This window comes from Protopterus annectens, chromosome 1.part2, assembly GCF_019279795.1.
Source record: "Protopterus annectens isolate FY-2018-M chromosome 1.part2, PAN1.0, whole genome shotgun sequence".
Classification (NCBI taxonomy): Eukaryota; Metazoa; Chordata; order Ceratodontiformes; family Protopteridae; genus Protopterus; species Protopterus annectens.
Genome location: NC_056727.1, coordinates 704,358,020 through 704,379,536, shown reverse-complemented (window position 1 = coordinate 704,379,536; position 21,517 = coordinate 704,358,020). Strand labels below are relative to the sequence as shown.

General features: G+C 40.1%; 1 protein-coding gene across 3 annotated transcripts in view; it reads right to left on the bottom strand.

Moving 5' to 3' along the window:
- The window catches only part of HEATR5B (HEAT repeat containing 5B), a 2,176,461-nt gene that overhangs the window by 330,619 nt on the left and 1,824,325 nt on the right, over nucleotides 1-21,517 (bottom strand). For all 3 annotated transcript variants that reach the window (XM_044058540.1, XM_044058533.1, XM_044058548.1), the window contains exon 31: nucleotides 9,499-9,643. In XM_044058540.1, coding sequence (XP_043914475.1) covers nucleotides 9,499-9,643 — 145 coding nt within the window. The remainder of the gene's footprint in view (nucleotides 1-9,498; nucleotides 9,644-21,517) is intronic.

The following is a 21,517-nucleotide window of genomic DNA, read 5'->3' as shown; positions in this document are numbered from 1 at the left end:
TAAGACTTAAAAGGTGTGGAATACAGTGGAACCTCATTATGCATAACAACAACATTAGTGTACTATCAACAAATATGTACTATGGTTTAATTTGTACAATGATTTTCTCCACACACTACTTAGCACTTCCTATGACCTTAAGTTATGAACATTAGTATGAGTGCATGACCACACAATGTACGCAAAGGTCTCATTAGGTGTGCATAGCTGTACATATGCACAGCTTAGTGGGACTAGTGTCTTGAAAACAGGAGTACTTTACCCAAGGATGTAACTAGGAAGTCCTTCAAAAGGACCATCAGAAACCAGACATCCAGAGAAGGGGAACTTTCAGGAAAAACCTCCATAACAATGAGCAGCACAACCTACTAAACACTATGTAGAGGAGAGACCAACAAGCATCCCCACTGTACAAAAAGTGGTCTTCCCCAAGCATGAACATAAGGAATGCCCTGCAAAATCCCCAGGCAATGATTTGCCAACAACACCATTTAAGTGTCCTGGCCAGTAGCGGTATGTCCCCTAAACAGATAATGTCCAGAAGTGGATTCTCCATGTGCCCTTGATCTGCAGCAACTGGAAAACCACTTGCTTATGTTGTTAGAGGGAAACTAGTGATTACTGATGACTGCTGGCCACTCTTCTGGTGAGTTTCCTTCCCCAATGGTGTACAGCTACTGCACTGGTACATACAAGTTTGGTTAAGTGTGGGGACTTGGCACCTACATGGGGGAGGGGGTTGCAAGAGAGCTTATGCCTGAAAAATGTCTTATTTTGAGCTGTTCCATTATGTATGTAATGGGCAGTTTTTAAAGATTTACAAATGGGGAAATGCAATCAGAGTAATCAGATTTTGCTCTACCATAGAAGCAGCTCTGGAATTTCATTTAACAGATGTAAAATCATGGCTGCTTTAATATCTACTGTTACTGCTCCACTGTGTTCATTCATCAAGGAGATATTCTGCATATATAATATCTTTTTGCAGCATTTTTACAAATACCTCTTACTAAACTGTAGCAAAGAGCTACAATAGCTCCTCACTAGTCTCCTAAGTCTCTTACATACCCTGGCATTTAAGAAACCATGAGATCGCTGCTGCTGCTGCTACATAAATGATCACTGCTGACTTTGTCTCATATTAGAAGCCTCAAAAGCAAGTTTATGAAGTGCTACAGTCATTGTTTTTTTTTTAAATCATAAGCAAAGCATTTGGGGCTTTTGGAGGCGGGCCCTGCCTTAAATCTAACTTTCAGGTGGAATGGATACTGATAGCGTTTGCCCAAGAAAGCTAAAGCCTATTCCTGAAAAGCTGTTGGGAGAACCTATTTATCTGAGGTTATCAGTTCTTAAAATGGTAGTTAAAATTGTAAAGGATCTTCTGTGTGTGTAGAGTGGGATATATGAAGAGTCTCTAGGCAACAGTCATGGGAACATCTATGTTGGTTATTTCCCGCTTTCTCCTGAATCTATGATTGTAAATGACACATTTGTACTGTCTCTGATTATGCAGTTAATGGACAGACATCTGTTGCTAGTTAAAAGGTGTCCTGCTGGTGGCAAGGTTTCTTGAAAACTATACAGTGCTGGCATGAAACACCATTTTGTAAGAGAGCAGGCCTTGTTTTGCCTTTTTTCCAAGGTCTGTTATCATATCATCAAGCAGGATGACCAGTCCAAGTATTAGTATCCAATAGCTTTGCTTTTATATCATATTGATAGTTTTCTATCTTGAGTCATGCATACTTTCTCAAAATGCCAAAACACACTGCAGTCCTAGAAGACACATCAACAGCATCACCAGTACACTTTAATGCATGGGCTCTTACTGTACTGGCTGTGGCATTTTATTTTGCAAGTATGTATTTGGAATTAAACTCTAGAAACATTTGCTGTGCATTCCTCTACTTGATTCAAAATGGAACTTTGGTATATAATCATATAAGCAATTTAATTAAAGGCTCTAAAAGCTATATTACTGGATGTGTAGACCTTTTTTTTAATCTCACATGCCCAACAACCTTGATTCTCTGTAAAATGAGATAATGATACAGTCATCCTTTGATGATATAAAGAAAACGCAGTCAAAATAACACAAAAGCAGTCAAAATAACAATCAGGTTGTCAGTAAAGTAAGTATTACACTCACGACACATAGTACTGACCCAACACATAGACCCATAAACCAATATATGTTGAGGCACGTAAAAAGCAACCTTTCTACATCCCGAAGCCTTCATAGATATCTGTCCTACAAATGTAATCCACAGCAAACCCAAAACATTACCAAACTCAGCATGCAGACCTGCATCCTTTGCAACCTCAACTACAAACACCATAAGGCAAGCCAACACACTATCCAATATTTTAGTCATAGTAGACTCTATTGTGAGACATACAGATGTCCTGCTCACCGGGTTGAATAAGGAGGACATCACTGCCAGTTATCAATCAGGGGCCAGAATGTGCCAAATCAGCCATGCACTCAAGTCATTAGACCACAAGTACCAGTATGACTCTGTCATAGTCCATGTGGGTGTAACCAGATGCATAGATTGTTACTAAACTAACAACCCAGGAGGCATTTCTAAGCATAGCCAAGTTTTCCTGAAAGAATAATTATGTCCTGTATCCAAATAGGACACTGAATGCCAGACATTTATAAGCTATCTCTGTATATAAGGGACATGGGCGTCAAGTCCAGTGTAAATTTCTTGTTCACCATCCACTGGTCTAGGATGTGCTTAAACTGAGTAACAGGTCCATAGGTAAGTACTAAGTTAATTTCCCCTTGCAGGCCATTTTAAGCCTAGCCAATTTCTCTTCAAAGATGAGAATCAAACCCTGTACCTTATGTCTTTGAGGTAAACACCTTAGCTATTATGCCAAATTTAGCTTCATGTGGCTAGGAAGCCTGTTCCATAGGAGGGACAGTCTCTGAGACACATATCTGTCTCTCCATCATGTTCTGTTTAAGTCACAGACAAAATGTATGCTTTCAGACCTTGTATTTCTGGTACTGTTTGACTTACAAATATGCAAGAGACTCATAAGTGTGGGATTTGCAGATGTCTTGTAAGTCAGGCATAGATCACCACTCAGCAATCTATAGGAGACTGAGTAGAGGGAAAGGGCTTTAAGGTGTTCCACATAAGGCAAGTTTGTTATGCCTTGTATTCTTTTAGTAAGAAACCTCTGAGGTCGCTCTGGTTGCTGCATACGCCAGGTGAGGTACATACCATAGGGAGCAGTGAACTCTATGATTGGTCTGATAAGGGAAGAGTACAGTGAGATAATGACCTCTTTGGACCTAGATGGCATGCCCCTACTTATACGCTGCACAACATAAAAGGATTTCCTTACCACTGTGGCACATGGTGGACAAAGGTAAGACTACTGTCTACATGCTTACCCGGATCCCTGGCCTGAGTCGACTCTTAGGGGCGTATTATCAACATGGTAATCAACTTCCCAAAAAGAGTACAATTATGCATTTCTTAGCACTGAGTTTAAGATCATGGCTTTGGCAAAATTTGCTAGTCAGAGACAGACCTTCTTGAAGAATGCTAGTGCCTGCAGAGAAGTCAGTGAGTCAGCTGGCTATTCAACAGGTGACAAATTCATTTATATCCAAGACCCCAGATGTATCTCCCTGGACTATATGAAGAGAAAAATGATGGAGCTCTCTGACTATGGGTCCCAGACTGGTACGTGCCTAGTACTGAAGAACGTTCTGCATTCACCAAGGATAATGCCACGATATGAACAAAAGATGACCAACTTCATTAATTAGCTTAATTACTGGTGTCATTCCAAGGGGGGGTACAATATCTGTCAGCATGGGAGGATATGGTCATCAACAGACCATGTTGCTTTGGCAAGGACAGTCTGCACTTTCTCCCTCTAGGTTTTTGAATATTGGCTAAAAGATCCCTCCCCTATAGTGGCTTTTTTAGATAATGGCAAACCTTCTGACATAACAAAACCAATCCAAGAGAATCTAAAGGTGTTACTGCTTAATGCCAGAATCCTAAACAAGAAACACTACTCCCTCCAGGTTCTCCTCACCCTGGATAATTTGGACATTGATGCAGTTACTGAGACATGGTCTAGAGCTGTAGAGAATACCCCTGCAGTGGAGGGCTACAGTGCCTTCTACACATTTAGGCCAGCTACTGCACTGGCAGGGACCAAAGGTGGAGGTGTCTCAATCTATATCAACAACAAACTCACCTCAACACTAGTCAAACATGACAAAGTATTTTAGCTTTTGCATGTCCAGATTTCCATAAACAAAGTCCTCTCTATGACCAATGAAATCCATAACTCATACTTGAACTTACTGGAGACTCTCACCATTCAACTCATTACAATATCCATGGGCGACTTCAACTACCCCACTATAAACTGCGATACTTACATGACCCCAAACTTAAAGGCCCAAAGATTCTTGGACTTTGTAAACACAGACACAAATACCTTGGATCAGATAGCCCATACACCCAATAGGGGTGCAAACGTACTCAACCTGGTACTCACAAACATGGTAGAATATTGTAGTGTAGGGTCCTCTCTGGTAAGGTCAGATCACAAAGTTGTCTTCTTCATACCAAAAATCAATTCTGTAACCCCAGCTGACCCCATAATATTTAGGAACTATTTTAAGCAAAATAATAAACAATAACCTATCAAAGTTTCAAACCCCTCAAACCCTGAGAACACAAAGAAAGTGCATGTTAGAGGTGGTAGTCACGAGATGCTTGGGTAAGGCCCTTGCTAGTGCCAAACCACGTTCCCTAATGCGACTTCTCAAAAAAAAAAAATGGGGAAATCTTTCACTAGATGTCAAACAGTGCACTACTGTACAGATGTGAAGGGATGCCTGGAGGCGTACCAAGCATGTTAGAAGCTGGAGACATTTCCTCACCTCAGGACTGCAAGCTTGTTCTGAACTCATACATACAAACAACCTTGAAAAGGGAGGTACAGAGGTACTCTCCTTACTGAAATTAGGGCAGGCACTGGAACACAACTGCTTCACAAAAACAGTAATGTTGGTAATGCCATATTAAAGTGAAGTAAGCACAAACAGCGTAACTAATCTGAGGATATGTAATAAATCTATATGCAGTAATTACAAAGTTTACAGCTACGCTTTCAGATACAAAGTTCATAGAAAGGTTATTATAATTTAGTCACTAAGGCACTGTGTTAATTCTCTGTTACTGAAGTTAAAATATCTAAACTTGGAATGTGTTGAAAAGTCACTGTTCAAATAATCAATACACAAGGCTATGACTTCAGACAGTTACGCATATAAGCAAAAAATGATACTTTAAGAATGCAAACAACATTTCATGTTGACAACAAGTATATAGGAAAATGAAGGAATGAAAAGACAAAGTGTTTGCCCAGAACTCCCTAATTTGGAAAGCTGTGCTCACATACTTATGATTACGACATTCTTTAACTCGAAATGTGCACCATCTCAGAGACAGGTAGTATGTTTGGTTTTCCATTAAAACCAAGTATTTTATTTTCCATGAGAATGTACAACCATAGAAATGGTATATTCATTTAACAGTTGGTGTGTATGTCTGTGTGGGTGGGGTGGCCTTCACATAAGGGAGTGCAGCTGAAGTACCACCGCTGCTAAAACACTAATCATAACATTATTTAGAAAGTCAATTATTTCAATAATGCCGAACAGCATCAAATTTTATGCCATGAATGTAGGATGTTACTTAGCATTCTGGTTTGCAGCTACATAACACTAAATGGCATTCATAGGTAGGTACTAGGCTACTGGCCCTAGGGCCTACATAAGCCTAGCCAAAAAATGTACCCTGGCTTTCGCCACCCAAGAAAATTATTTTCCTGTGCCCCTGTCAAGCAGAGCCACAGAAGTGATCCCTGGGATGAATTTCCCATCCAATCATCAAGATTTTTCTTGAAGATGGTTGGGGGGGTGGCTTAATGGCTAAGGTGTTTACCTTACAAACACAAGTTGCAGGGTTTGAGTCTCACAAGGGATAATTGGCTAGGCTTAAAATGGCTCACAAGGGCAGTTAGCTTAGTACTAAACTATGAACCTATAGTAGTCTGAGAAACTATGAACTATGAACCTATGAACCTATAGTAAGAGTGCTAATGAGGAGCTCTGTTTGACAGACAGGTAGTCTGTTCCAAAGTATGGGAAGTCTCTGGGAGAGGAATCTTTCCCTCCAGCATGTTCTGTTTCTTGTGGTGACAAGGTTTAGGTCCCTAGAACGTGTAGCTCGGAGGGATTGGGATTTCTTTAAGTGGAGCATGTCCAACAGCTCTGGGTTTGACATAGCTTTGTATGTTAGGCAGAGATCGCCGCTGAGTAGGCGATATGTGATGGAGTAAAGCTGTAGTTTTTTGAGACGGTCTGCGTAGGGCATCTGTTTGAGGCCAGTAATCCTCTTTGTGAGGTATTTCTGTGGTCTTTCCAGTTGTTGTAGATGTCTTGTGAGGTACATACCAAAAGGGGCATCGTACTCTATAATGGGTCTAATGAGTGATGAGTAGAGGGGAACAATAACCTCTTTTTTTCTGGATGAGAATCCTTTTGTGATGAGATGAGCCACGTAGAAGGATTTCCTGAACACTGTGGCAATGTGATTATCAGAGGAGAGACTACTGTCCACCTGTGTCCCAAGGTCTCATCACATTTTCGGCATTAAGTAGACTACCAGCTATGTGGTAGTTCATGGATACAGAGTTTTTACCAAAGGGGATGACAGTACAATTTTTGGCATTGAGCTTCAGGCCATGGCATTGAGCTTCAGGCCATGGCTTTATATGTCAAATGTCCTTTTTGGCAACTACTTGCCAGAAAAGAAAGCTAACGTTAAATGCCTCCAACTGACCAAGTTTGCAGATGATTGCAGGCTCGATGCAATTATAAAGTACCTCAAAGACATTAACATCCTCCAGCGGGATTTGTTGCAAACTAATAATTGGTGCCAGAGTCACAGTCTAAAAACAGTCTAAAATTCAATGCCAAGAAATGCATAACAGTATCTTGTGGAAAGTCTGCATCCTCTGGAAATCAAATTACCGCATACACAATACATCCCTAACAGGAGACGCAGAGGTTAGGGACTTGGGAATTTATGTAGACAGTGACATGGCCTTTGACCACCACGTGTCTACTGCTGTAAGGAAATCATTCTATATTGCTCAACTCATTAGCAAGGGTTTGAAATCCAGGCCAAAGATGTCACTATCTTGTTGTACTTAGCCCTCATTAGACCAGTCATAAAATACAATGCTTTCTTCTGTATGTACCTTTCCAGACATATGCAACAAATGCAAGGCCCACAGAAGTTCCTTACAAAAAGAATACAAGGTGTACACAACATGGAATATACCTGACCTCCTCAAAGCCTTATCTTTACATTCAGTTTCCACAAACTACTGAGAGTTGATCTGCATTTAGCTTATAAGGTAACATCTCAGCCTGTACTGAGGAACTTGCTACAAATCATCAAGTCTAACAGCATTAGAAAAAACAGATCCAAAGACCTAAATCTCACATGTTGGAGGAACAGATATGTGCCTCAAAGACTGCCACTGCTTTGGATCAGGCTTCCTACTCATGTGGAGCAGAGATCATCCCTCTCCTTATTCAAATGTAACCTGGACCAATAGATGGGAAACTGAAAATTTACTCCTGAACTTGCACCTATCAACATATCGGACAGAAGCTGCTTGTAAATGCTCTGACACCCAAACACAAACATATGCCGCTAGGTAATTCATCCTGTCATTTATACATGGGAACACATGGCTAGTCCTAAAATGCCTCTTGTGCCTGTTAGCTTAGTAATCGCCTATGGCATGTATTTTAAGTTAACCTGTCTATATGAAAAGCCTGAAAAACACAATCATAGTTTAAACTGCATGACAATTCAATGGCAATGATTTCAATAATTTATTCTTCAACTTAACGAAACCAGCAATAAAAGTTTATTTTATCTGTTTCCAAAAAGGGATGGAATTCTGGTTTTACACCATCAACTAGCTTTGACTTGAAGTTTGATTGCTGGAAGAAAAATTGTAAGCTTGGCTTAGGGAGAAGAGAGTCTCATGACAGGGTCCATGAGAAGGACCTGGATGACCCCACTTGTGTAATAAAGTGCACCATATGTCAGAAGCTTGGCATGTGTGGAAGCATGAATGTGCTGCTAGTGGCAAGCATTAGCAGACGTCACTCATGGTCACAGGAAGTGAGTTAGGTGCATAAAACAAAAAGTCCCAACTGTCACAGCAGATGAGGACACTACTTTCAGAACCGAACTGACAGGCTCTTATCTTTCAAGGGAAGGAATGATCTGGTGGGCTTTTGCCCCTGGGAGGAATGAACTGGTCTGCAGAGTGCCTGAGGGCAGTTTGATGGTCAGTACAGTGAAAGGGATCCAAATGAAAAACAAAAATATGTGGGGGGGGGGGGAGACATCTTGCATCCCCCACACCGCTTTAGTTATATACACTAACTCCAGAGTCACACAACAGTACAGAAGAAAGAAAAGCCCAGAGAGCTTGAAAAACCCCAGATGCATAAACAGAAACCCCAGTGACAATGACATTCTATAAGGAAGTGAAGCCAGGGAATTTACAGTCAGGGAACAGAAATCCACAAATTGAAACTTATCCATTTTACACTTGGTCATGTGAAGGGAAACCATTCATATATATAACCTAAAAAAAACATGCACAGTTAAGTTATAATTTCTGCCCACACAAATATTACTGCTAGTTTTTCCTTTTTGCAGTTCCACAGCCTGCCGATCATCAACCCCCCCCCCCCAACCAACTGACCCATTCCAATCGACAGAGTAAAAATCAGTTAGGAGAGGCCATCATTCAGGTAGCTCAGTTTTCTGCTTGCTAGCCCTAACCCCAGGACATACTCAGCCAAGCTCGGGGGGAAGTAGTGCAAATGCTTGACAGTGGAGGGCACCACATCGCTTCTGCTAAAGATGCACCCTTCAAATAGCCCCATCACTTAGGAAGCAATCATGTGTCCCCTGAGTGGGAGCAATCCTGCCCACCCCACAAAAGAGGTAAGTGTGCCACAACACTTTATTCCTTCCTCTCACTGCCTGACTATTCTAGTGCCAGGGGCACTAAATGAATCCCAGACTATCACGTTTTTTACTAGATATCTTGTATACAATGAACAGCTTAGATTCCATTCTTCCTGCACGGAATAACTGTAATGTGTTCAGAGTGCTGCATTTATAGCTACAGTATGGCAGAGACAACAATACTTGATCTTTTAAGATCATTTCCTGTAAAATCAACTACTTAACCACTAAGATTCTAAAAGTACCCACTTAAACTACACTTGCTGTACCGCTGTTTTACAACATGTGTTTTTAGTATGTGGCTGGAGCATTTTTCCTCTAGCAACAGTCTCTAAATATACTCAGCAAAACATGTCTATAAAGAATAATGAAATATTCTTACTCTTCTTCCTCCTTTTCTCTTGCAGATGATCTTGAGCAGCTCGTATTGTTTGCTGAACAACACTGGTGACCAGTAGTTGCACTGATGGAGGACTGCAAGTCAGCAAAAGTCGATGAAGAACATTGAGTAGTTCAACACCAAGAATCTAAAAGTGGAAACAAATCAATAAGTTGATAAAAAAACAACTTTAAATTTGTTTTAGTTTAGCAAAAACGGGCATACTCTATGAATAATCTTCAGGCACAAATAAAATAAAGCTTTCTTCCAAATTTAAGTTCAACTAAAATCTGTCTACTCCAGAAAGAAACATTTCTCCTGGCACAGACAAATAAACTTTCTGTGACAAATGTCCTACAAGGAAAAGATGTTCCCTCATCCCTTTCGCTAGTGCAAATATGACTGGCCTAAAGTCCATCATGTCAATGTACATCCAAAGGAGTGCATTAGCATTACCTCAAAGTCTTTTTCCAAACAAATACTGTGATCTGGCAAACTTGATTCATTGTCAAGAAATCTAAATATTAATCTTAATGGTACCTCACAAGCCACCCTTATTTCTTTTTTAATGGAAGTTATAAGGTGGGAACTGATGTTTAGAATATATGACTTTTGTACTTTGTTAATTGGACTATCTGTATAGAGTATGACATGTTTTGAGAGGGGCCATAGCAAGAAAAGCTACAGAAAGACTTTAAAAATGTCTTGTGCCCAACAGACAAAACAATTTTAATTAGTTTGCAGCAACAGTGACGCACCTTGTTAAAGTCAGACAGCTCCAAGCATCGGTTTTTACCCTAAAATCCCATAAAAGACAGGAAAAGAATGGTTGATATACCATTATATATACGAATCAAAAACCAAAAAATTGGTCTTTATTTAAAGGGAACCCATAAGCACCATAATAACACTGCCTCGTTTTATATGAACTGCAGTACAGGCCTTTCACTTTGTATTCCACTATCCCTTTTTTTCTGTCTATAATTTGACACTGATCCTTGATTGGGAAAGCAGTCTGTAGCCTGCAGTCCAAATGTCTTTTTGACCTCTTCCCACTCTATTACTTTTCCCTCTCTAGTTATTTGATTCCAATACCTGGGTTCCTTTGTAAGTTTCCTCCATTAAATTCCAGCCCCCTTGTCTATTCTCTGCATCTCTAATTGCAGTCATCGCTATCAGCAGAATCTCCTTTCTCTATTCTCATGTTGGTTTAGTTCCTAAAATACTTTCTGTTGCTTTATAAATATAATATTGTATATTGCTGCTGTTATTCTCTTTAAGGATCTGCATCCAAAACCCCACTCCCTAATTATTTCATGAATTTACCTCCTGTTTCATCATTATCCCTTTCCACTTTAAAATACAACTTTCTGCTTGTGTTATGCTTATGAGCCTTAATAGTATATATCTAAAATATCCCTTCAAATCAGATAATCCTAAAACACCTTGTTCTACTGGAAGGATCAACTTATCCCACTTGATCCTTGCTCTCTTCTCCTCCAAGATACAATCGTTCAACTGTTTATTAATTACTGTCCATAACTTTTCTGGTTAATAAAAATATGCCTGACCTGTGCATAAAACTAAAGGGACTAAAACATTTTCACTGTTTGTATCTTGCTATCTATAAATGTAAACAATACAAAAGCCTGAAAAATTGGAAGCTGTTATCTTTTGTTTAGTCTCCTCCCGCATATCCTTAGCTGCCATAACAGAATCCTTTTTAACCCATACTCCTAAATATTTCATTTTATTATGTCCCCATAAATATGGGTACTACTGAATCAATTCATCTGTGGATACACAGCTTACAGTTTTAGACTTTGTTTTATTTTCATTAATTTTATACCCCAAAAAGACTTGTAACTGTCTCAAAATGTTCCAAAACACAGAGGTGTCATTTTCTGGTTTTATCAGGTACAAAATAATATCTTCTACAAATAAATCCAACTTTTCTTGATTACCATACCAATTATATCCTTGAATTTCTGAACCCTTGTTTTCTTTACCAGTGGCTCTAAATGTAATGCAAATAACAAAAGAGAAAGAGAATACCCTTTCCTGGTTCCTCTGTTCAAACACAACTTATCAGAGAGGAACTCTCCCACTATAATGTCTTCCTCTGATCTCTCATATATCCTCCTAATTAACCACATTATTGTATCAGGGAATTATCCTGCGGTGGTGGTGCTGCGGTAGCGTTGTCGCCTCACAGTAAGACGATGTTCTGTTCGATTCTCAGCTAGAGCATCTTCTGTGTGGAGACATGCGTGAATGGGCATACCTTCGTTGAAGGTTGTGCATCAGAGATGGCAAGTCGGCACGTAAAAATCTACTGCCAGTCATTAGCAGACCGGTGTTCCACTGTGGCGACCCCTAACCGGGAAAAGCCGAAAGACGCAACATTGTATCAGGGAATCCAAATGCTTCCACTGCCCTACTCATAAAATACCAGCTTATTCTGTCAAATGTTTTCTCTGCATCAAGACCCAACAACAGCAGCAGTATTTTCTTACATTCTGCTTCCCTCTAGATCATCACTGTTCTGTTCTTCTTCTCTTTTCTACTTTCCCTTTTAGGGGTCGCCACAGCAGAACAACAGTCCTAAGAAAGATTGGTAGTAGAGTTTTACAGTGTTGAGTTGCCAGCCCGGCACCTAATTTCCACAAATGGCACACACATGCATACACTCACACCAAGGGCCAATTTAGTGTGTCCAGTCCACCTACAGCATGTCTTTGTGATGCAGGAGGAAACCGGAGCACCTGGAGGAAACCCAACCCAACCACAGGGAGGATATGCAGACTCCACACAGAAGGCACCCCAGCTGAGAATCGAACCGGAGAACTTCTTACTTTGAGGTGGCAACGCTAACCGCTGCACCACCACGGCTGCCCATCATCAATGTTCTATTAACGTTTGAAATGTTTGCCTCTCCTCCACAAAGCCACAACGATCCATGTCTATCAACTTTGGCAACACTTTTGTCATTCTTTTAGCTACTATTCACATAAACACTTTACAATCATCATTTAAAATTGAAATGGGCTTATATGAAGCTGGGTCTCATGGGTCTCTACCCACTTTAGGTTATTACAGCCACCACAGCTTTCTACCAGGATGTTGGTGCTTCCACTCCTTTTATACCATCAAACAAAACCTTCCAGATCTTTACCACTTTCTTCTCTCCTAGCTTCCGAGCTTCCACTGGAATACCATCTATTTCTGGAGAATTTACTGCATATTGATTACCCATCACCATTTTTATCTCATCTCCATCTATCTTAACTCTGTTAACTCTTGAGCTTCATCTACCTCTAACATTGGCATACCAAAGTCTTCCATAAATATTTTCATTTGTGCTTTTTCCTGATTTCCAAATTACTCTGCCTTATACAGATTTTCATAAAATTCCCTGAAATATCTTTAACATCTCCAAAGGATCTCTGGTTATTTTTCTTGTTACAGGCTCCCCAAGTTTAGCAGCAACCCTTTGTAGTTTATGTGCTAATAGTTTTTCTGCCCTGGAGTTATTATCAAAAGCAGCTGCTTAATAGCAATCTTTCTAAACTACTGCCTATTATCCAGATACTCCCTTATTTTCTCTTTAGCACTCTGCATTTGTGCTTCTTCTTGTTCAATGAGATCCCCTTTATTTATCTTTATTTATTTTTATTTTTATTTTATATTTGTTTACCAGGAAAGTCCGACTGAGCCATTGGTCCATTTTTAGCAGAGGCCCGGAGAGAAAAATTCCATTACAAAAAGAATTTTAAAAAGCTCTTTTACAAAAGAATTTTAACAACAAAAGAAATACATTACATACGCTTACAAGCACAGATGAGGTGAATACGCAATAATATAAACACAAATGATTCAGATATTAAGTAGATAGCATGAAATAGCAATTACACAGACAAATGATAATATGAATGATACATAATGGGAAGAACAAAAGAGTCACACGCATGATTCTGAGTAATAGTATAGTACAGTATGATTTGACTTGATATTTTATTGTAAAAGGTTACTTAGAAAAAAGAAAGAAAAAATAAAAAAGCATATCTTGTCATACACTGGTTAAGAACAATTGGTGTTAAGTACTAGAAAGGAGAGAATGGTTACAGTTTGACAGACTTAGAATAGAAAGAGGTATAGTATGGATGGGTGAAAGGTGACAATATGATTGTTCAGCCAGGCTTAGTACAAGAGCAGAACCAGTTGTTGGTGAGGTGTGGTGCCCTTTATTAGTAGTTTAAACTTGGAAGTATTGTTATATTGGTTATTGTTCTGGGTAAGGAATTCTAGTACTTAAGATATTTGGTTTGATAACACTGAATCCCTGTAACTATTGTTGGATTTGGTTACTTTTAGTAAGACTTTGCTGGTAGAACTTAGGGATCTACAGCTGGAGTAGGGATGAACTAGGTCCTTGAGAGCTGGGCAGTTGTTTGGATGGTGGAATATACTGAGTAAAAGTTAATTGTTTGAAGGTTAGTAGATTAGGTAGTTCAATCTGTTTTAGTTGGTGCAGTGCAGTGCAATGGTGTGATCTATAAGGGAGGTTTGTAGTGAATCTTGATATTTTGTTATAACAGAACTCCAGTTTATTTAAATCAGTTTTTCTTAGATTTGTGAATATTGGAGAGGCATATAGAAGGGTGGAAAGTAGACAAGTCTTGGCTATGGAATTTCTGGTGGAGTCAGTAAGGCAAGGCTTGACCCTGTAGAGTGAGGCTAGCTTGATGTAAACCTTCTGATAGTTATTGCTAGGTGTCTGCCAAATCTAAGATTGCTGTCGATTGTAATCCCCGAAGAACCTGGTGTGTTCAACAGGTTCTATTATAGTTTTATTGGTGGAACAGATGGTGAAGGGTGGTAGGTGACTGTGTGTTTTGTTACTAGTGAAGAGCATGAGTTTTGTTTTATTGGGATTAAGAACAAGTTGGGAGTCAGAGAGGTAGTTTTCGATGTTAAGGAAGGCTTTCTGGGTTGTTGGAGTTCTGGTATGGCGGACCCAAACATATGACAGAGGAGTCACTGCATATTGAACAATGGTTACATGCTGGGTGGCTGAGAAGAGTTTATTGGTGAAAATGATGAAGAGTAGTGGTCTGAGTATTGATCCTTGAGGTACACTGACTGAGGCAGGTAAAAGGGTAGAAATTTCATCTTGCCACTTTACTGCCTTTTGGTGGTCAGATAAATTGCTAAGAAACCAGAAGAGGGCCTTTTGGGAAAGATTTAATTAGGCTAGCTCACTGAGCAGTTTCTGATGGGAAAGTGTGTCAAAGGCTTTTGACATATCAAGAAAGATAAAAGATACTTGGTGGATGGAAATTTTCAGCTGGTCAACTGAATTAGTAAAACAAATAACAAGAACAGTGGTAGTGCTATCTTTGGTCTAAAAAACTGTTGGGATGCAGACAGGATGTTATTGTTTAGCAGGTAGTCAAGTAGTTGTGTATGGATGCATTTTTCAAGAATTTTAGCAATGGGGGAGGACCAACGGTTGGCCTGTAATTTCAGAATTTCATAGAGGCGCCATCTTTGTGGAAAGGGATGATGTGAGAGACTTTCCAGAGTTTTTGGGATATATTGTTTGGCAATGAACCAGTTGATTAGGACAGATATAGGGTAGGCAATGGCCTCTGATGCTATTTTAAGAAATTCATCTGGAAGCTGGTTAGCAGTGAGGGATGAGAAAGGCTCAAGCAGACTCTGACAACTTGTTTTGAGGGAAAGGTTAGTTTGCTTTTTATTTCCTGTATTTTGTATTACTTTACTGACTTTTTTGATTTTGTATACTGTGATTTGTTTTCTTTACACTGAGTTTTATTTGCATTCTGCTTTTAACTGCATATTAAAACTTGAAAAGAGACCACAGCTCTGTCTCTTGAGAGTTAGAAAGAAACTAAAACAGGTCAACTAAGGAGTCACACATAAGTTAGAACAGGTCAGTTAAGATTAATCATCTGTGAACTGAGGAGGTTGAACTAGGAACTAAACCTCCTACTTAAGGGGTAAAATAAAACATTTCAAAGCTTTACTGGAAAGGCTCACTCAGACACTGCAACAGCTTGCTGTGAGGGAAAGGTTAGTTTGCTTTTGTTTCCTTCTATTTTGTATTATTTTATTGCCTTTTTCAATTTTGCATACTGTGATTTGTTTTCCTTAGAGTGTGTTTTACTTGTATTCTGCTTGTAATTGCATATTAAAACTTGAAAAGAGACCACAGATCTGTCTCTTGTGAGTCAGACAGAAATTAGAAAAGGTCAATTAAGGAGTCAAACATAAGTTAGAACAAGTCAGTTAAGGTTATTCATCTGTGAACGGACAGGGTGGAGCTAGGAACTAAACTTTCTTTTTAAGGGGTAAAATAAAACATTTCAGAGCTTAACTGGAAAGGCTCACCCAGACTCTGGCAAAGCTTGCTTTGAGGGAAAGGTTGGTTTGCTTTTTATTTCTTGTATTTTGTATTACTTTATTGATTTTTTCAATTTTGTATACTGTGATTTGTTTTTTTACACTGTGTTTTACTTGCATTCTGCTTTTAACTGCATATTAAAACTTGAAGAGAGACCACGGCCCTGTCTCTTGTGAGTCAGACAGAGACTAGAACAGGTCAATTAAGGAGTTACGCAGAAGTTAGAACAGGTCAGTTAAGGTTAATCATCTGTAAACTGAGGGGGTGGAACTAGGAACTAAACGTTCTATTTAAGGGGTAAAATAAAACATTTCAGAGCTTTACTGAAAAGGCTCACCCAGACTCTGACAAAGCTTGCTTTGAGGGAAAGGTTAGTTTGCTTTTTATTTCTTGTATTTTGTGTTACTTTATTGCCTTTTGCTATTTTGTATACTGTGATTTGTTTTCTTTATACTGTGCTTTACTTTTATTCAACTGAGTATTAAAACTTGAAAAGAGACCACAGCTCTGTCTCTTGTGAGTCAGAGAGAATTTTTCCCACCCTCCCACCGTGTTAATCTTGTGTTCTTAAACACCACTGTCTTTTCAGTTGCCTGCCCCTTATGTTAATTTGACCATATATCTCGTTTCCTCTCTGCTTTTACTGGCTGGTATGAGTAAGCATCAAATTATCAACTATTTAAATTTATTGGCCATCTTACTGTATTCCACAGTACCAGAATACAAACATACCCACCCCTTTCAATCTATTTTGCTCTTTTAAAAATAGTGCAGTGTTTAGGATAAACCATTTTTTTCATCTTACCTTTAAGCATCTATTGCAAGTCCACCAGTTATTGTAGAGCCCACATTCTGCCTCTTAGTAGTAATCTTGGGATTAGTGCTTTTGTTTTCTCCTGGTGAGAAAAGTACAGGGACATTACTTCCTGGAGACTGCTGATAACTAAAAAGCCTAATAACTGCTTTACTGGTGACAGCTTGGAATATGTGCTTATATTCTGGTCCTGGCGAGAGTAGGAGCAGAGTGCATAGATTCCTGACTGTTTCTGGCTGGAGAGTGAGTGCCTGTGCATAACGTACCTGACTGGTCTGGTTGCTATTCAAGGCATCTACCAGAAAAAGGCAACAAGCCCACAGACCCTTGTATCATCTGGGACAAGACTCTGGATCACCAGACAGGCTGTGACCCGCTTTTCTTCTTGGGATTGGTGCTAACATTTTGCTGCTGGTGAGAGAAGAAGCAAAGGAGTATTGTATCCCAACAGAGTGAAGCTGTGGTGAGATAAGCATTAGTAGTAGCCAGACAGTAGCCATTCATGTGACTCCCCTCTTTGCATCATTCCTGACAAGCGGATTCTTTGTTTTCAGTAAGTACTGCTTGATTTGTTCTAACTTCAGAATATCTGCCTAAATACTTCATCCTTAAATTTTTAGGGTCTGCATATTAGTTTCCCCTCAAGTGTTTGGCAGTGCTCTGTAAAGACTCAGACACCTTGAGTGACATTTTTCCTGTAAAAGCAGAATTGAAATTTCTCCAATATCTAGTTGCACACAAGACAACTAGGTTGCAGTGACAAGCACTGTCCACATAGTTGCAAACCAGATACTCCTCCTGACAGTGATTGATATTCTCACTCCAACAGTCTAATCAATAAAAAAGGGTCTGTTGCCATGGACATAAACTTTCCTACTGTCTCTGTTACTGGCTTGGTGGACATTGGCATCCTGAGGGAATGCAGAAATTGCCTCATGTTTACTAACAACCAGTTAATTCTCAAACAAACTGATATGGTATGTAACAGATGTATTCACACAATGTCACTGGAAGCAAAGCTCTCACATAAAAGTACTCCTAATGTCAATAAGGTTGTCAGTAGTACACATGCTGTACCCATCACGCATAATTCAAAGCAGACATATAGACCCACATATATTGAGGCACTTACATGTAACCTTCCTACACCGCAAAGACCTCCTAGACAAGGTACACATAAGAAATGCCCTCAGCAGCCCCAAATGCACTCTTTCAAAACAACACCCACATCAACACATAGAGCTACATCTCATGGAGCCTCTACCTCTAAGCCCATAAGGCAAGTTAACACACAATCCAACATTCTAGTCATTGGAGACTCCATCGTGAGACACACTGATATCCCTCTCACCAGGCTGAGTAAGGAGAAAGTTATGGTCAGATGCTTATCCAGGGCTAGGATCTGTCACATTATGCATGCACTCAGGTCATTGGACCACCATTACCAATATGACTCAGTCATAATCCATGTGGGAGTAAATGACCTGAGACATACCTCCCTAGACTATATAAAGAGAGACATCACAGAGATCTCAGATTATATGTCTCAGGCTGGTATGAGCCTAGCATTGAGCAGCATTTTACCTTCTCCAAGGATGATGCCACAATACGAACAAAATATGATTGACTTTAATAACTGACTTAGTTTCTGGTGTCATTCAAAGGGGTTGCAATATCTGTCAGCATGGAAGGAGATGGTCAACAGACCACACAGCTTTGATAAGGATGGTCTGCACCTCTCCCCTTTAGGCTTTTGAATATTAGCTAAAACATTGTCTTCCTCATAGTGTCTTTTTTAGGCAATGCCAGACTGAAAGTACTTCCGACATAGCAAATCAAAACCAAGAAAATCTAAAGGTATTATTGCTCAATGCTAGGAGCCACCCTTTGAAGATCTCTTTACCCTAGAGATTGCTGATGTCTGTGCAGTCTCTGAGAGTGGTTTAAAGCCATGGAGAGCACACCAAGAGTGCAAGGTTATAATGCCTTCCACACATTTAGACCAGCTACTTCACAGGCAGGGACTAAAGGTGGAGGTGTCTCTATTTACATAAAAAAATATACTTCAAAGCTGGTCAAAGAGGACAATGTAATTGAGCTGCTCCATGTTCAAATCATCATAGGTAAAATCCAATACAACTTCCTTGCAGGATATAGGTCCCCCTGTATGACCCAGGAAACTCATACCATGCATATAAACTTATTAGAGAGACTAATCATCAAACCCAATACCATATTCATGGGTGACTTTAATTACCCCACTGTTAACTGGGAATCCTATAGGACATCAAACGTACATGCACAGAGATTCCTGGATTTTGTAAACACAAACGCCCTGGACCAGATAGTCAATATACCAACCAGGGGTGCAAACACACTGGATCGGGTCCTCACTAATATGGGAGAGTGCTGCACAACCCCTACTGTAATGCCATCCCTGGTAAGGTCAGAACACAAAATGGTCTCCTTTGAAGTAAAAATAAAACATGGATCCCCAGCTCAACCACGAATATTCAGGAACTATTCTAAGGCTAACCTTCTGCTATTAAGTGAGAACCTGAGAAAATTTCAAGCCCCTATAAACCCTGAGAACACTTCTGCCTATGCAGAACTGCTCACAGAAACCATGTACAAGCATGTTAATATCTGCATAGAGGCAAATGAACTCACCAAGAGGAAGTACAGAACTAACTCAAAAAACAAGCCCCTCTGTTGGAATCACAAAATTAATCGGATGTATAACAGGAGGAAGAAAATCATGGCAAAATTTGGAGGTGCAGCACCCAGAAGGATAAAAGCAAACTCAAACTAAACAAACAACTCAGAGGACAAATAAAGTCTACCCAAGCCAAATTTGAGGCAAGTTTGGCCTCCCAGGCCAAGGGCATCCAGAAAGCATTAGCTATGTCCACAACCTCAAAGCAATTCACAATTGTGTGCAGAGCTCATTATCAATGGAGCCACCTATACTGAGACAGAAGACATAGCAAACCTCCAGGCTGATCAATTCAGCTCCAACTTTACCCCTCTCTCCCCCTCAACTTTCCCTCAGGAAATATCATCAAATATAACTCCTCCTACTATCACTAGGGAACAGGTCTTTAATGCTCTCTCTAACACCAAGAACACCGCATCAATGAGCCCACACAATATCACAGGATGTGTTTTAAACAGCATGAAACATGACCTATCGGGGCCTCTGGAATTACTATTTAACTGTAGCCTCTAAACAGGCTTCGTGCCTCATGAATGGAGAAAGGCAACAGTCATCCCTCTGCACAAAGGTGGGCCATCTGTAGACCCTAGAAACTACAGACCTATAAGTCTCATTAGTCTTATATGTAAAGCCATGGAAAGAATTATCTTGGAGATGATCAATACAGATATAGTAAACCTCCAGACACTGGACCCAACCCAGTTTGGTTTCGTCAAGGGCAGATCATGCCTAATCAACCTGGTGGACTTCTTTGAGAAGGTCACCAAAGCAATGAATGAGAGCAAAATCATTCACATGGCCTACCTTGACCTGGACAAGGCATTTGACACAATACCCCACTCAGGCATCATTGACAAATTCAAGAGGTTAGGTACAAACCCGTACGTTACCCGGTGGATAGCCAACTGGCTCACAGACAGCACCCAGGAAGTTAGAATTGGGGAGTCCAGCTCTACAAAGAGGCCAGTCATAAGTGGAGTCCCTCAGGGATCAGTCCTTGGACGCTCCTTTTTGGCATTTACTTTTCAGAAGTCAAGGCCAATATCAGTGGTCTGTGGCTGACTACATCTGCAGATGATTGCAAATTAGGTGCTGTAATTGAATCTCACACTGACACACATGCTCTCCAGGAGGGGCTGACACAGACAAATAACTGGTGTCAGAGCCATGAGCAAACTAAATGTCAAGAAATGCATAATACTATCCTTCCCTGGTAACTATCAAACTGACAACAAACCCCTTAGAGTTGACCCAGTAGTCAAGGACTTAGGGACACACACAGATAGCAATCTAGCCTTTGATCATCACATGTCTACATCTACAATGGTAAGGAAATCATTCTATGTTGCACAACTTATAAACAAAGGTATGACATCTAAGTCCAAGGAAGTCATTGTTCCACTGTATTTTGCATTCGTCAGATCATTGAGTACAATGCACCCTTTGGTATATACCTAACCAGGCATATCCAACAACTGGAATGTCCACAGAGGTTCCTCACTAAAAGAATACAGGGTGTACGTGATATGTCCTATGCAGACTGCCTCAAGGCCCTATCCCTGTATTCTGTCTCCTACAGGCTTTTGAGGGGAGATCTACGCCTGGCATACAGGGCATTGTCAGACCCCATTCTGATGGACTTCCTGCATATTCACAAAACAAACAGTATCAGAATTACCCATTTTAAAGACTTAACCCTTGCCTGTGATATAAATAGGACCTGCTGGAGAGAGAGGTATGTTTCCCAGAGACTACCCAATCTATGGAAAAGGCTCCACATTCATGTGAAGCAGAGTTCCTCCTTAACCCAATTCAAGTGCAATTTGGACAACTGGATGGGAAACTGGACATTCATCCCTGGTTTGGCACCTATGTCTCTAATGCAAACAGGTAACCTGTAAATGTTTCATCCCCCAAGCCCATGTTTACACTTATCAAGGGTATCAGAACTTGTCAGAGATTTGGGATGCATGGCTAAGCTTAAAAAGGCCCTTGCTGTTGTTAGACTAGTAAACACCTATGAAGCTATGAAGGTTTTAGTTTGTAAAGAAATTTCTTTATGGTG